Source organism: Leiobunum rupestre, chromosome 8, assembly GCF_980474605.1.
Source record: "Leiobunum rupestre chromosome 8, qqLeiRupe1.1.hap1, whole genome shotgun sequence".
In the NCBI taxonomy this organism is placed as follows: Eukaryota; Metazoa; Arthropoda; class Arachnida; order Opiliones; family Sclerosomatidae; genus Leiobunum; species Leiobunum rupestre.
The window spans coordinates 17,429,871-17,442,818 of record NC_143391.1 but is presented as its reverse complement, the minus strand read 5'-3'; the positions used below and the strand labels follow the sequence as shown (position 1 = coordinate 17,442,818).

At 36.6% G+C, this 12,948-nt stretch overlaps 2 protein-coding genes across 2 annotated transcripts; both read right to left on the bottom strand.

Moving 5' to 3' along the window:
• Positions 1 to 2,116: 2,116 nt before the first annotated feature.
• On the bottom strand, positions 2,117 to 7,170 carry LOC149932540 (alpha-aminoadipic semialdehyde synthase, mitochondrial-like). The gene is made up of 17 exons (XM_090155701.1): positions 7,012 to 7,170; positions 6,402 to 6,551; positions 6,207 to 6,344; positions 5,977 to 6,153; positions 5,763 to 5,915; positions 5,479 to 5,704; positions 5,284 to 5,411; positions 4,949 to 5,223; positions 4,527 to 4,638; positions 4,192 to 4,251; positions 3,691 to 4,130; positions 3,561 to 3,628; positions 3,460 to 3,500; positions 3,082 to 3,390; positions 2,716 to 3,016; positions 2,593 to 2,660; positions 2,117 to 2,515 (listed from the first exon to the last, which is right to left on the bottom strand). The coding sequence occupies exons 2-17, from the start codon at positions 6,492 to 6,494 to the stop codon at positions 2,291 to 2,293; spliced, it is 2,814 nt and encodes a 937-aa protein (XP_090011827.1). The 5' UTR covers positions 6,495 to 6,551; positions 7,012 to 7,170; the 3' UTR covers positions 2,117 to 2,290.
• Positions 7,171 to 7,327: 157 nt separating this feature from the next.
• LOC149932539 (uncharacterized) lies at positions 7,328 to 12,513 on the bottom strand. Its single transcript, XM_090157137.1, has 6 exons — positions 12,463 to 12,513; positions 8,518 to 8,719; positions 8,353 to 8,449; positions 8,093 to 8,292; positions 7,904 to 8,024; positions 7,328 to 7,837 (listed from the first exon to the last, which is right to left on the bottom strand). Exons 1-6 carry the CDS (start codon positions 12,511 to 12,513, stop codon positions 7,609 to 7,611), a joined length of 900 nt encoding a protein of 299 aa, XP_090013263.1. The 3' UTR covers positions 7,328 to 7,608.
• Between the last annotated feature and the right edge of the window lie 435 nt (positions 12,514 to 12,948).

Genomic DNA, 12,948 nt, shown 5'->3' with positions numbered 1-12,948 from the left:
TAAATTACCTGCAATAATAACTTGTACTTCTGTGTTTTGTTAGATGCTGTAACAGTTTTCCTAGGTCTCGTATAAGACAGTAATGTCTATTTCCATCGTCAATATCTTTAGTTTCATCGGTGATGTATAGCAAATCAACCTCCCTTTCCTTACCACACTTGTTAGCGCTTACGTAAAGGGGGAATATATCTCCCGAGAAGCCAAACACAGATATTGATAACTTATTCATTAATTCAAATTTTTTAAGTTCCGTAGCGTTTAATTTGAAAGGAAAAGATATATCACTGGTATCAAGTTCGTTTTCATAAGGTGTATATTTGGAAACCCTGTTAGCGTGATGAAGCATAGAAACTGGGTGAAGTTTAGCGAGAATTGACCAGAGAAAACATTTCTCGTCATTTTCGTTTCTAATATTAAGAATCGCGTGACGTCGAGATAGTTTTTCAGGTAGTTCCATATACGATGACCCTCGCAACGGTTGGTAAGATGCTACATTTAATTCTACATACAGAACACGGTCAATTACCCAACCCGATCCTATCAAAAATATAATGTTTAGTTCAAAATATAACTTTTATATTTAGTACATACCTGTCGCTTCAAAGTTTTCCGCTGCTGACTGTATTGTTTCAAGACATTCATTCAGCTGGCTTTCAATGACATCGGGCGTTAATGTTGTTTGCATAGTGCTCCGGAAATAGGGTCGTACTTCCGCTCTTTGTTCCGCACCCCCTAAAGGTCTCATATAAACAGATCTTACGAGTAGGAACCATTTAATTCCACGTTTACTGGTGAGTCTTTCCATTAGAAATTTACTGAAAGCGGCTCGGTAACGTCCAATAAACATCCCCGCATCAATATCATAGTCTTCAGCATTGTAACGGATAGATGCTAACAGTATCATTCAAGGCCTGGACCATACTTGGAGATGCTGGTGGTGTTTCATCAAGTATTGATGAGGCGGGAACAGGTGATGGCGTTGGGTTGTTGGGTAAATCCGCTGTAGATGGTTGTGTATGGGTAGATTCCAGTTGAATGTCTTGAAGCAGACTAGGTGAAGGTGGACGGTATGGCGATGGTGGACGGAAAGATGCTAGCGAACGTTGCATTGGTGACGGTGTGCGAGACAGGTCCATGGGTTCGGAAGGGCTGGGTGCGTTCAAGTTCATGAGTTCGTTGATGGCTCTTGAAATGTTCCAATCTAGCAACATTCTTACCACATACTTCACAGACAAACGTATGTCTATCACCGTGTACTTCTCTAACATGCCGATTTAAGGAGGACTTGGTAGCGAAACTTTTCGCGCACGTAGGGCAAATATGTTGGGCTTTAGGCATCTTGAATATAGCTACCGCAGTTAACCGTGGAATGACCTCCTACAACGCTATACAACCTCTTTTATAGTATATTCAAGTATCATTTGAGAACAATACGTTTCTCATACTTAAAATATTCGTTTGAAATACTCGTGAGATAGGTTCAAGTGTCAAGCATATTTAAGTACTACTTACGCGTTAATGCTATTAAAATGAAGTTTAAAAATATTTCGGCTATTCAGATGGCGCGAGATACGACGATTGTTATTTTTTCTTCCCCCGAAATAGCGGTGCCCTTTTAACTTGAGGACCTTGAATCATAGTCCGTGCTTGAAACGAGAAAATGCTCTCGATATAATGTAGATATATAGGTATTTTTCCAGATTAGCTTCCGGTCCCTTCAGTGGCATAAAAATAAAACTTTCCTATCTCAAATGTCTTCTTCGAAAACAATTACAATTTACAGAAATGCCACACCCACACACCAAGTTCTAATCAAGAACAAGGGGATTCCATCAGAAAAGATAAGACCCAACAATCCTCCTTGACACCACTAATATTATTTCAAGTGGTGGTACTTTAATCATTAATATTTAACCTTGCCAAAACTGTTAATCTTGCTAAATTTCTTAAAGCTTTAAACATCTGTTGGCAAAAATTTGATAAAAAATTGGCAATGAGATTATAATAATATCATATCTTCAAATACTATTTCATCAAACCTCTCCAATAAAAATTGCTTAATCATTAATATAAAAACATATTTCAAATATTATTAAAGTAACATGATATAAATTTATTTCAAAAACATATAAAAAATACCGAACAATTTACCAGACACTTCAATCATAGGCAAACTAAATGGATACATGCCTTTGACAAAACTGTCAGGTTTTTGCAGCAGGGAAATTGCATAAATACTGATTTTTGGCCCCAATCTGTATATGTAAATAAGCTTTGGCACTTTGTTTTCTCAGAATTTAACAGTTTTCTCAGTGCTGCAAATTCCTTCCTGATTCAACCTTGCCAACATGGGTTGGTAAATATCCTTCGCCACTGGCACTACCATCCCCTTGGTCTGAATTTCACCTTCTAATATCATTTTACTGGCGATAGCGGCTGGATACCCAACTAATTTACCCATGGCCGAGAAACCATCAACTTCTCCGTATGAAACTAAATCAATGTGTCGCATTTCCTGAAAGGATAGACAAAACAATGAAGAACTCTTCTAAATTAATCCCTAAACAAAGTTACACATAATATGACTCTTACTCTTTTATTATCGGCCCACTGAATTCCAATATTGTGCCTTAATATTACTAAATCTCGCTCTCCCGATTCTAGAATAAATAACAATTAGAAATGTTAAATTGAATTTATTCTTAAACAACTTACTGAAGGAAAGTTTTTTATTTAATAAATTGGCTAAGGTATCGATAGGTGTGGATAATTTAACCAAGGGTGCTTCAGCCATCAAATCTAAAGATTCGATAGCATTAGTTTGGAACTCTGACCTTCCCAAATGTTCATATATGAGATTCTTTAGATTGGAATGCAAAATGTTATCTTGGTGTCCCAATAAGTGACACAAAAATTGTTTCCAAGTAATTTCAGGTCCCATTGGATGCAGACTAGGATGAGGTTCTGAGCTCATCAAACCCATTTTATGTAACCCTTTAACCGCTTCAGCGTAGCCCTAAATTAAGATAAACTCTTAGTAAGAGACTAAAATACACTATCAAAAATGAACCCTAAACATACTTTGTATCTCAAACTGCCTCTCAAAATAGTATGAGCGTTAGGAATGTCATAAAAATCTTTATAAGCCACCGAATTACGATTGGGATATCCTTCCAAATTGAAACCAGGCAAAAAGTCAATGTCTACTAAGCTATCCATCAGAGCACCACCCGCTGGAACATCTTTTACTTCTCCCGATAATAAATACTTCGCTGGTGAGAGAGTGTTTAGTAAAACTCCTTTAGGACTCCAACTAAATTTGTACCGCAAGGCGTTATCCGAGTTTTCGGGAGCTGGTAAACCACCACAAAATGAAATGAATGATTCAACCTGAAAGTTGGTAACGAACTTTAAACATAAGTTTAAATATAAAAAAGAAGATGGTAAAAAACATCTTACTTTGCCCCCATTTAATTTGACTTCATTAAAGCACTCCATAGCTGTGAAAATACTGATGAGTTAATTTGTACTTATTTAAACTTTCCTTTGTAATATTTTACCTAAAAGATGATCTATTCCTGGATCCAATCCAACCTCATTGACTATAGTAATATCGGCATCAACTGCCCTGTTGGTAATGACCTTAAATTTGTTAAAACAACACTTAACTAATAGATTATTTTAACTTACGCCTGATGTAACTTGGCCATTTCAGGGGTCAAATAACTAGGCGTGATCATATTGACTTTATTTTTTATGCATTCTTCCGCTACAAGAGGGTGAAGAGCATAAGGCAACATACTAATCACCAAGTTTGATTCTTTAATAAGCTGGGTTAAAGTTTCACTTCCTTTGACTACATCCAAAATAACGTTTTCACAATTGTTGCCACCAATTTGAGCCAAAGCTTCCCCTTCATTTTGCAGCGAAGTTGCAACAGTTAATTGCACATTTTTGTCACGACTGAGATATTCGACTAAGGGAGCCGAAACGTATCCAGCACCCAAGATTAAAACCCTATCTTCGGTTGATGAAGAGGAAGACACTTTCTTCTTGGACTTTGAGGTTTTTCTTAATTCAGTTATGTATTCAAAATTTGACGTCAATTGTCCGTTGCTGGTAATTATTGCCTGTAAAAAAAGTTTTACTAATTGAATACATTGAAAAAGTTAAATATTATCCATATCTTACGTTTTCAACTACAGGATGAAATTTGTGTTCAGACAAGGGTTTAGTCGCATCTGATTCAAGCTAAGCGAAATAGAAATATTGCACTATAAACGAACCATAGGCATGGACAAATCTAGTAGCGCCCTAGTGTGCAAGAGACATTGGTCGTTCTCATGCACTTATTTTGTATAAGGGTGGAATAATTTTGTTTCTCTTCGTAGAAGTGCTAGCAGATGATGAAATTGGTAGGGTTTTTTCTTATAACAAGGGCGTACCCAGGATTTCATTTCAGGTGGGGTTTAAACTATGAACCCCCTTCTGATCTACAACCTATTCACAATATTTAGGTTACTTACAAAATTTGGCACATAAGGGAAGAGTAAAGTTCCAAAAAAATCTGTCGCTTCAATAGGCAGTTGCGTAGGCATGTTGTCAATGGAGCAGACGAGTACTCCTGTTCCGGCGAATCTAAAAATTTTCATTGTTTTCAATGGAGTTAAATTTTGCACTTGTTACTCCTGGATGCGTTAAGTAAAATTCAACAGTGTAAATAGGAAAGAAAAATCAGGTTGGTCTGAATCGTAATGTGCTACTATTGCAACAAAAAAACACTTTCTATACTAAATTCACAGAGAAAAGAGTAATTTCCCTCTTTTATATCATTAATCCACCTAATTCCCCATTAAACTTCATAAGAATGAAATGGCTAATGGGGGTGGGGGGAATATAATACCAAAAATTCCATTAGATACTAGGAATATACAGAAATTATAATTACGATTCACTATTCTTATGTTGGTCAGCGTCGTAGAGACAAAATGGAGTGTCAATAGTCGTGCATTCAGTCATAAATTCGATAGATCCGCCTGGATCAGCACTGATATCACAAATTGCTAACAAACGATGGGGTAGAGACGGGGATCCAACCATACTTGGCAACCAAGGAGCGTAGCTGGGTTGTAAAAGATGTTTAGCATCGGGAATTGTTAAAAGTTTGGGAGAATTCACAGCCCAGTAAATTCCGTTTATAATAACAGATGCATAGGGTGCAATCTAAGTAAATCAAAACAAATTAAAATGGTTAATTATTAAAATTAAATTAAATGCTTGAACCTCTTTGGCAAATGTAGAATAATACAGTTCAGGATTATTTTCATAATCGTCTGCGTCAAAACCACTTCCGTCTTTCCGTCTAAAATGATCATCTCTACTCACAACCGCGCCATACACCTTTGTAATAGCTGTAATTATATATTTTTACCGAATATTATTTCGAAAATCTAAGTTTTAATTAATACGGATATTTACAGCCATGTTCCGCAACTTGAGGTAAATCTTTAGGCTCCACATATTCGTAAGGCAGTTCTTGAAAAACCTCCTGTGCTCCTTGGGAAACGTTCCCTGAACCAGTAAATACGAATGTTAAGGGACCTATCGACTTTGGCATCATCCCTAGGGAAATTTCGTAACCGGCATCTCTAATAGCTTGACGTGCCATACCACTATTTCTGTAGTTATGAGCTGGACCAATATGCTAAAATAACCCAACAAGTTGTATCAAGAAAAATTTAAATTTAAATTTTTAACCTTACCATGAATGGCGTATGATGACCTAAGGCTAATAACCTTAAACCAAGACCATGAAGAATGTTTATAGTTCCAGCAACACCTGCGTATTTTCCAAAAGCCACTAATCGATGACTTTTATTATCAGTCATCTTTTCGTAATCTAACAAGCGGATATTCTGTGAAAGAAAACTGTATTTTTAAAGGGTTCAAAATAAATTAGGAAAATAATAAATTTACCTTTTCCAGAATTGCATCTAATAAAGGCATGTTGGCTTCTTGAGCTTTTATCGTATGAGAGAAAAAAGTATATGTTTTATCCCTAATTAAACTATCGACTGGCACTTGTTTGACACCCATGATTAAATTAGCTTCGCTTATATCTTCTTGTATTATGGCACCCGCATTCACGTAGGCCTAAATAAATCCAAATGTAATTTCACAAAAACATTTTGATATTTGTACATTACCTGCATGGGATAGGCCCTACGGTTGGAAGGTTGAACTAAAATTTTAACACCAGTTTTGACTAATTGTTTTACATGGGACGGAGCCAGAGGAGCCCGTCTTTCCCAAACAGAAGCATCTTCCCTTCTTATGGCTAATATCTAAATGAAAAATCACATGAACAAACTTGGAAACAATTACTAATAACTAATACTCACCTTTTTGGTTACAGAGCTCGTCCATCTACAACTACCAATACCACTAAGTGATAGATGGTTTTTATTTGGATATTTATGCAGTCTAATCCACATTTTACTTATAGTTTAAGAGAAAATATATACCGTGGTAAATGTACAGGCAGCCAGAACCTAGGAATTTAAAAACTAATTTGAATAATTTCTCTTTAAACCTTAAGAATGGGATTGAATGAAATGTTGAAGGATATTTTAACAGCCTTGTAAAAACCAGTTAATTGGGCGACAAAAATTATATTAACCCAAGCATAACCACCAAATGAAATTAAATATTTTATTATTCATTAATTTTAAAGCGTAGCTGTGTTTCGCCAATTTAAATTTCCTCTACTTTCCCTTTTCAAGACAAGAGTTCAATAACTTTCATTGCCATCATTTTCTATGATCTGACCAGCCCATAGATACAACCACTTATCATTACAAACGTCAATCAAATCGAATCAATACCTTTACAGATATTTTGACGTTAAATTAAAGCTTTGCCGGCTAGTTAATCCAGATAATTTAATTATAAGGGCTCCATTTCTTTAAAAAGTGTGCATTTGAAATAGGCAAATTAAGAGTAATTTCTTACCTAAAAATCTAGTAAAATGAGCCAAACTACGAAGCCAACTGTTGAATGGGACTGAATGCACGACAGCGCTCGAATGTGGCGCGATTTGAAGGACGTTTGACGTCAAGAAAACGTACCTCAAAAGTAATTACGCTAAAGACTGTTTAATGTATTCCCAAGTGTTGTCTGTCCGAACCCTCAAAACTCGTAAATCGTAAAATACAAATTTTTTTTAGTGAACATTAGTTTCATAACCACCGAAATCACATCTTATATACTTGATGGAAAACAATGTTTTAATTTAAGTAATTAAAGTCTACAAAAATATCGTCGTAAACATTAAAAAAAGAAATAAATCTAATACAAAAACATATTTGTAACGTTTAACCTTCCGAAACGTATTCAATTTTAAATCGGAATTACAAAAATATAAACATTTTATTTAAGTACCGACACTTCGTATGAAATAACACCACTTACTATAATTACATCTAGGCTAATATGCCTGAGAAACTTAATATAAAAAGGACAAAAACGCGTCATCGACGATCATGAGAGAGATATATGAATGTATACAGAGCTTTGGCAAAATAATAACAATCCAAAAAGTTCGAGATATTAAAACCATTTCCCTTTGCCCGATGAGAAGACCACCAAGAAAGCCGACAAGAAGAAAGTGGCCACTAAAGACACTGCGCCTGAACACTCATTCTCTCCGTAATAACGACACCTCGGATCGGGCCGGACACCGTGTTGATCCAAAATTGACTGCACCAAAGAGTTACGAACCAAAGTACAGTAGTCCCGAATAGTGTCGCGGATGCATCTTTCAAACTCAATCGAAGCGCTAAAAAGACACGATACCACTCACTTTTTTGCGCAATTTTTGATTTATCATTTTGAGGACACTTACCAACATTCGCGATGCATTCTGTCTTGCGCGTCCCTGTAGCGTCTGGCTTCGTCAATTTTCTCGTAATATCTGTCCGAACACGAGCGAATCGCGCTTTGAGATCTCGTCAAACAGAGGGCGTCTGAAAGACGTTATGGTTTAATTAGATAACTACTTAAACTATGGTTAACTTAAACGTGGATTACTCACCTTGAGCTTCGCCGTTATCGGACAATGGCAAAGTTTGATAATGAATGTCGTCGTGGTATCGGGTTGTCTCGGCGGAAGAGCACTTCCAAGCTTTTTCTCGCCCTTGGTCCAAGATATATAAGGTCATGACGCTTTGGTCTTCGACGGGGCATTGATACCGAACGATGTTTTCGACGCATTCTTTGAACGCCACGAATTTTCTAACGAGGAATCATAACTGAGCCGCTGAAGAAAGACGAAAATTCGACCAAATAACTTACCGACAATTGTCCACGTTCGCGTATCTGGAAGAATCCTTGATTAAACTTTCGCACCTTCGAAAATCGTCTCGTTGGAAACATTGACTGATTCTCCAACCTGTTTCGCGTAAGAGAAAATAAAAGAAATAAGATTTTGACAATCACTAAATTGCCCGAGTCACTTACCGACAACGGCATCGCAAACGCTGGAAAGATATTTCCAGGACCTATTGATTATGTCGCTGTTTTTTTCGCGTTCTTCGATGGATAAGCAATTAGAAGTTTGCCAAACTAAACAGCTCAGATTATCGGCCAACGACCTGTACCCAAAATTTATAATTATTCGGTTACAGAAAAAAACCGCGAATAATACAATGACCCAAATCACCTTCCCGTCAATTTCAGTTACGTATGAATGAAACGGATATTCGATAATTAATGCATTTTTTTGTTATTTATATTTCCCTATAGCTTTATAAAATAGTAGTAATAAAATATTTGTTCCCGAGAGTTAGGACCTGCCAATTACTTTTTATACCTAGTGCTTGTTGAAATAATGAAAACGTTTCACCTGTACGGTATGCAACAAGTGTTTCCTTTTAGCCAGGTAGCTTTTTTTTGACATATTAAGGCTTAGCAAAAACAAAACGTTATTTTTACAGGTGAAAAGCTTCCGTTATTTCAACAAGCACTTCAGTGCCGTAACAAGGCAGGTGCGACAGGTGCAGCCGCACAGGGCCCACGACCCATATGGGGGCCCATAAATTGACTACCTGTGATTTCTATATATTGGGGGCCCAAAATAAAGTCCTTGCACAGGGCCCATGAAAGGCTAGTTACGGCACTGAAGCACTTTATAAACAGTAACTTGCAGGTCCTAGCTCTCGGATATATTTTTTCTTGGCGATTTCCTTGAAGAGGTTTTATTGAAGCGCCAATTAATACAAGTTGGTAAGCCAAAATATCTGTGGTTCTGTAATAGAGCGCTCACCTGTCGTGCAGGAGGGCTCGGGTCAAATCACGGAAACATACACCGAATTATGGCTCAAAATATACCGTCTGTATTTCTCTAACGGATGATGTAATTTGTATAAATATTTACTTATTTGTAATTTCACTAGGTAGATACTCTAACAAAAGATGTACACGTGTTACGCTAAGTTAAACTATTCACTCGTTCTGGTTCAGATAATTACTCTCCACCGTGGACAATTCGTCCAGGTCCGCCTATTGGAGCTACACTTTTTACTCCTCCTGAAAAGGAAGTGTAAAGAGAGTCAGTGGCGTGCATGGGGTGACACCCGGGGTGGATATCATGGTGTTGCTACTTACTAGTCTCTAGCCCAAATGGGTGACACCCGGGGCAGATCGCCCCACTGCCCCCCCCCTAGCTACGCCACTGAAGAGAGTGAACTGTTTCTAGGGGTGTGCAAAATATTAGGTGAGACCAAATAATTCGATCAAATACCAAATCAATTATTCGAATTATTTTCAAATAGTTTACAAACTGGTCGAATAACCGCTGGTCTTTTTCTAATTTGTTGAGTTTCAAGGCCATCAGAGGATAATGCAGTGAAATTTCCGAACTAGTCCTTATTTCTGGCTCCTCTCTTTATGCCACAGCGACAAGGACCACATAAAGAGTAACTTGGACGTCCGTTATCCATACCGTCAAAAGTAAATAGGGGGAGAAAGTCTGGCACTTGGGTCCAACCGCACGATGTCTTATTTGAGGGGTTAAATTTTTGGGCTTCGGAAATGACTTCCCCCTCGCCTCTTTACGGGGACACAAAGGTATCGGTTGTACTCCGCCACGATGAAAAATAGTTCTCTATAAAATACGTGAATATTAAACTTTTGCTTTCGATAATTTGGTTAATTTAGTTCCTAAATAAAGTAGATATATCATAGAAACTAAAATGCGACATTTTAAAAATAATAACGCGACTTTCGAAAAGTAATAAACCGTAACTAGAATAACACTCACTTAAATCGTGGAGAGCGTGGCGCCATCTAAGAGCGGAGATCGGGACTAATTGGTAAATCTACGATGTTAAGGAATACAATTTGCAAGTTTAACTGAAATAACCTACGAGCTTTTTTTTGTTTATTTTACAATTGATATAGTAATTATTAATTAAAATCAACCGTTATCGAAGGAAATAATGGTCAGCATTTGAAAGAGAGACTATTTGAAATCGCGAGGCGGTGATAGACTTTCTCCCCTATTTACTTTTGATACCGTGTATTAAAAACCCTTAGTAAAAGGCAGCAGCAGCTGTTTATTCTAGCGCCTATTGGTTAGATTATTCGCGTGTACTCTGTTGTTATGTAATTTTCTAGAATAACAAAGTAAAACTAAAACGTAAACCAAGTCCAAAACAAAACTGAAAACCGGGAGGAAGGTTGAAGCTAGGAGCAACAAACACAGCACCCCTCACAAGAAGAACGCAACCCGTCAAAAGTCGTGCATTTTCTTGTGTACAGTTATGATTGGTTAGACGCTTTAGCGCCTGGGGGGAGATTCTGTAAGAAATCGAGATCGACTTCGAAAATTGGATTTCGAATATTTACAGAATAGGCCCCCTGCTGCCGTTGAAAGGGGAAAATTCGGAAATTGTCTTCCCCCTTTCCGTAAAACATACAGCGTAAAGGCTCGTCCAATTAAATTTGTACACAACACTGCGTTAGCGTGTTTAAAGGCTAGCTGCGTTCTCCTTGTGTTTGTTACACCTAGGTTGAAGTAATTTTTTGGATTTGTCTGTTTAGAATTTTTGAGTTCACTAAATTATTGATTTAAAATTTTTATAAATTAAATGCAATTTTTTAATTTGTAATAAAAGATCTTCACCTTTGTGTTTTATACATATTTAATTGTTTGCAAACCATGAAGTATATAGCATGTCTTTTGATTTTAATTGTAGTTAGTAGTTACTAAAGGTTAAAGGCCTGGGGTGGGGCCTAGGGTATTAGCCTAGCTAATAATAATAATAATAATTATTATTATTATTTTACCATGGTGCCCAATTAAAATATGTATGATAAGTTGATAACTTAAATTATAATTAATAAATATTTTTTCTTTGAAAAAGTGTAGTATTTTAGTTTATAAAATAAAAAAAAAAAATAAAAATTATATATTTGGTTTAGTATTTTGCTATTTGCAAGCAAAACGAACAGTGATTTCAATTACTTTTTTATTTTTTTTTGACAAATATGCAAACTATTTGGTTATTTGAAAACCAAATACGTCGAATTATTTGATATTCGAAATACTATTTGGTATTTGATCAGTTAACTGGCTTAAATTTTTGACCTAAAAATATTTGACCAAAGTATTTGACGTTTTAAATATTCGATTTGGTATTTGGCGTGCTTTGAAAAATAATATTTGATATTCCCCAAAAAATGGTATTTGCACACCTCGAACTGTTTATCCAGAATTTATTTACTAAAATGGCCACAGGCGGCCATTTTGGAAAAACATTTTTAACCTAACTCAAGCTATTCCACACCACCGAATCGGAATAAAATGACGTCATAAGGTTACTCTTCTTACCAACAGCGAAATACCAGAAGAAGCGAAAAGTCTCCACCTATTACGTATTTCGCTCCGCATTATTTTTTCATCCGAAACGTATTTAAAAAAAAGCACATGTACTTGTTTCAAACGATTTCATTCAAGACTAATACCAGAAGAAAGTAGGGGGAAGTACGCTTCTAGTCAGCTTTGGAAAGGCGTCACTTTTCACGAATTTTCGCGCCAAAACGGTTTGGCGGGAAATCGCGGATGAATACATCGTTTAAAAAGTCATTTTTCTTAAATTGAACAATTGTAACATATTGCCCTTCTCATTCTCTGCTATTTGAGCTAAGGCGTATTTGCTTTCGTCGATTATAGCCGTGTTGAATCAAAACAAAAGTAGGACTACTTTTTCAGTTTGGTTTATTATGCGTAAAAAGGCGTTTTCGTGGGTCACACGACGACTTCTACGGCTCAAAGCTACAGATACGTACTTCCCCTATTTTCTTCTGCTAATACTTATCTCTAAGAGTATTCAATATAATTATGATAATGTATATCTTATCTAGCTTAATTTACTGCTAATGCTACTCTCTTGTAAGATGTACCTTCACCGGCTTCGGCTGCTGTTTCGTAGCTTTGTGCAAGGACAAATTCATAATAAAATATTATTTTTATTCAATTACAGACGAAAATATGGTTTGTGAATAAGTCGAGGAATAATTATACAGGTTCCTACCAAAGACTATATATACGCTTCGCTAAATAGACTGGCGTGTTCAATGGCTAAACTTGCATACGATAGCAGACGCTGGTCAAAATTTCCCCGCGCTTTAGCAGTGCTACTAGTGGCGCCTCTAACGGCTGGTCAAAGGCTTCTCCCGTGTTTCGAAAGTGTTAACAGGTTTCTTGTATGGAGACGCCTGTCTAGTAAGCGAAGCGTGTATATAGTCTTTGGGTTCCTACGAATCGGTGTACATTTCGGCTGTTTTACTGAAATAGGCCTTTCTATAAATTAACGTGGCTTTCTTGTTTACTGTTTTTTTTTCTCACTTCTACAATGCTTCCCCAGCTCTCGTCCATAGGTTTGACTG

Excerpts from the sequence above, each read along its gene's own strand:
- LOC149932540 (XM_090155701.1), bottom strand. The coding sequence starts at position 6,494 with ATGTGGATTAGACTGCATAAATATCCAAATAAAAACCATCTATCACTT. Across the intron at positions 4,639-4,948 it reads CAACATAAGAATAGTGAATC|ATTCGCCGGAACAGGAGTAC; the intron begins GTAATTATAATT and ends GAAAATTTTTAG. Across the intron at positions 4,252-4,526 it reads TCCCTTATGTGCCAAATTTT|CTTGAATCAGATGCGACTAA; the intron begins GTAAGTAACCTA and ends TATTTCGCTTAG.
- LOC149932539 (XM_090157137.1), bottom strand. The coding sequence starts at position 12,513 with ATGAATTTGTCCTTGCACAAAGCTACGAAACAGCAGCCGAAGCCGGTG. Across the intron at positions 8,450-8,517 it reads CGTTTGCGATGCCGTTGTCG|GTTGGAGAATCAGTCAATGT; the intron begins GTAAGTGACTCG and ends TACGCGAAACAG. Across the intron at positions 8,025-8,092 it reads CGATAACGGCGAAGCTCAAG|ACGCCCTCTGTTTGACGAGA; the intron begins GTGAGTAATCCA and ends AACGTCTTTCAG.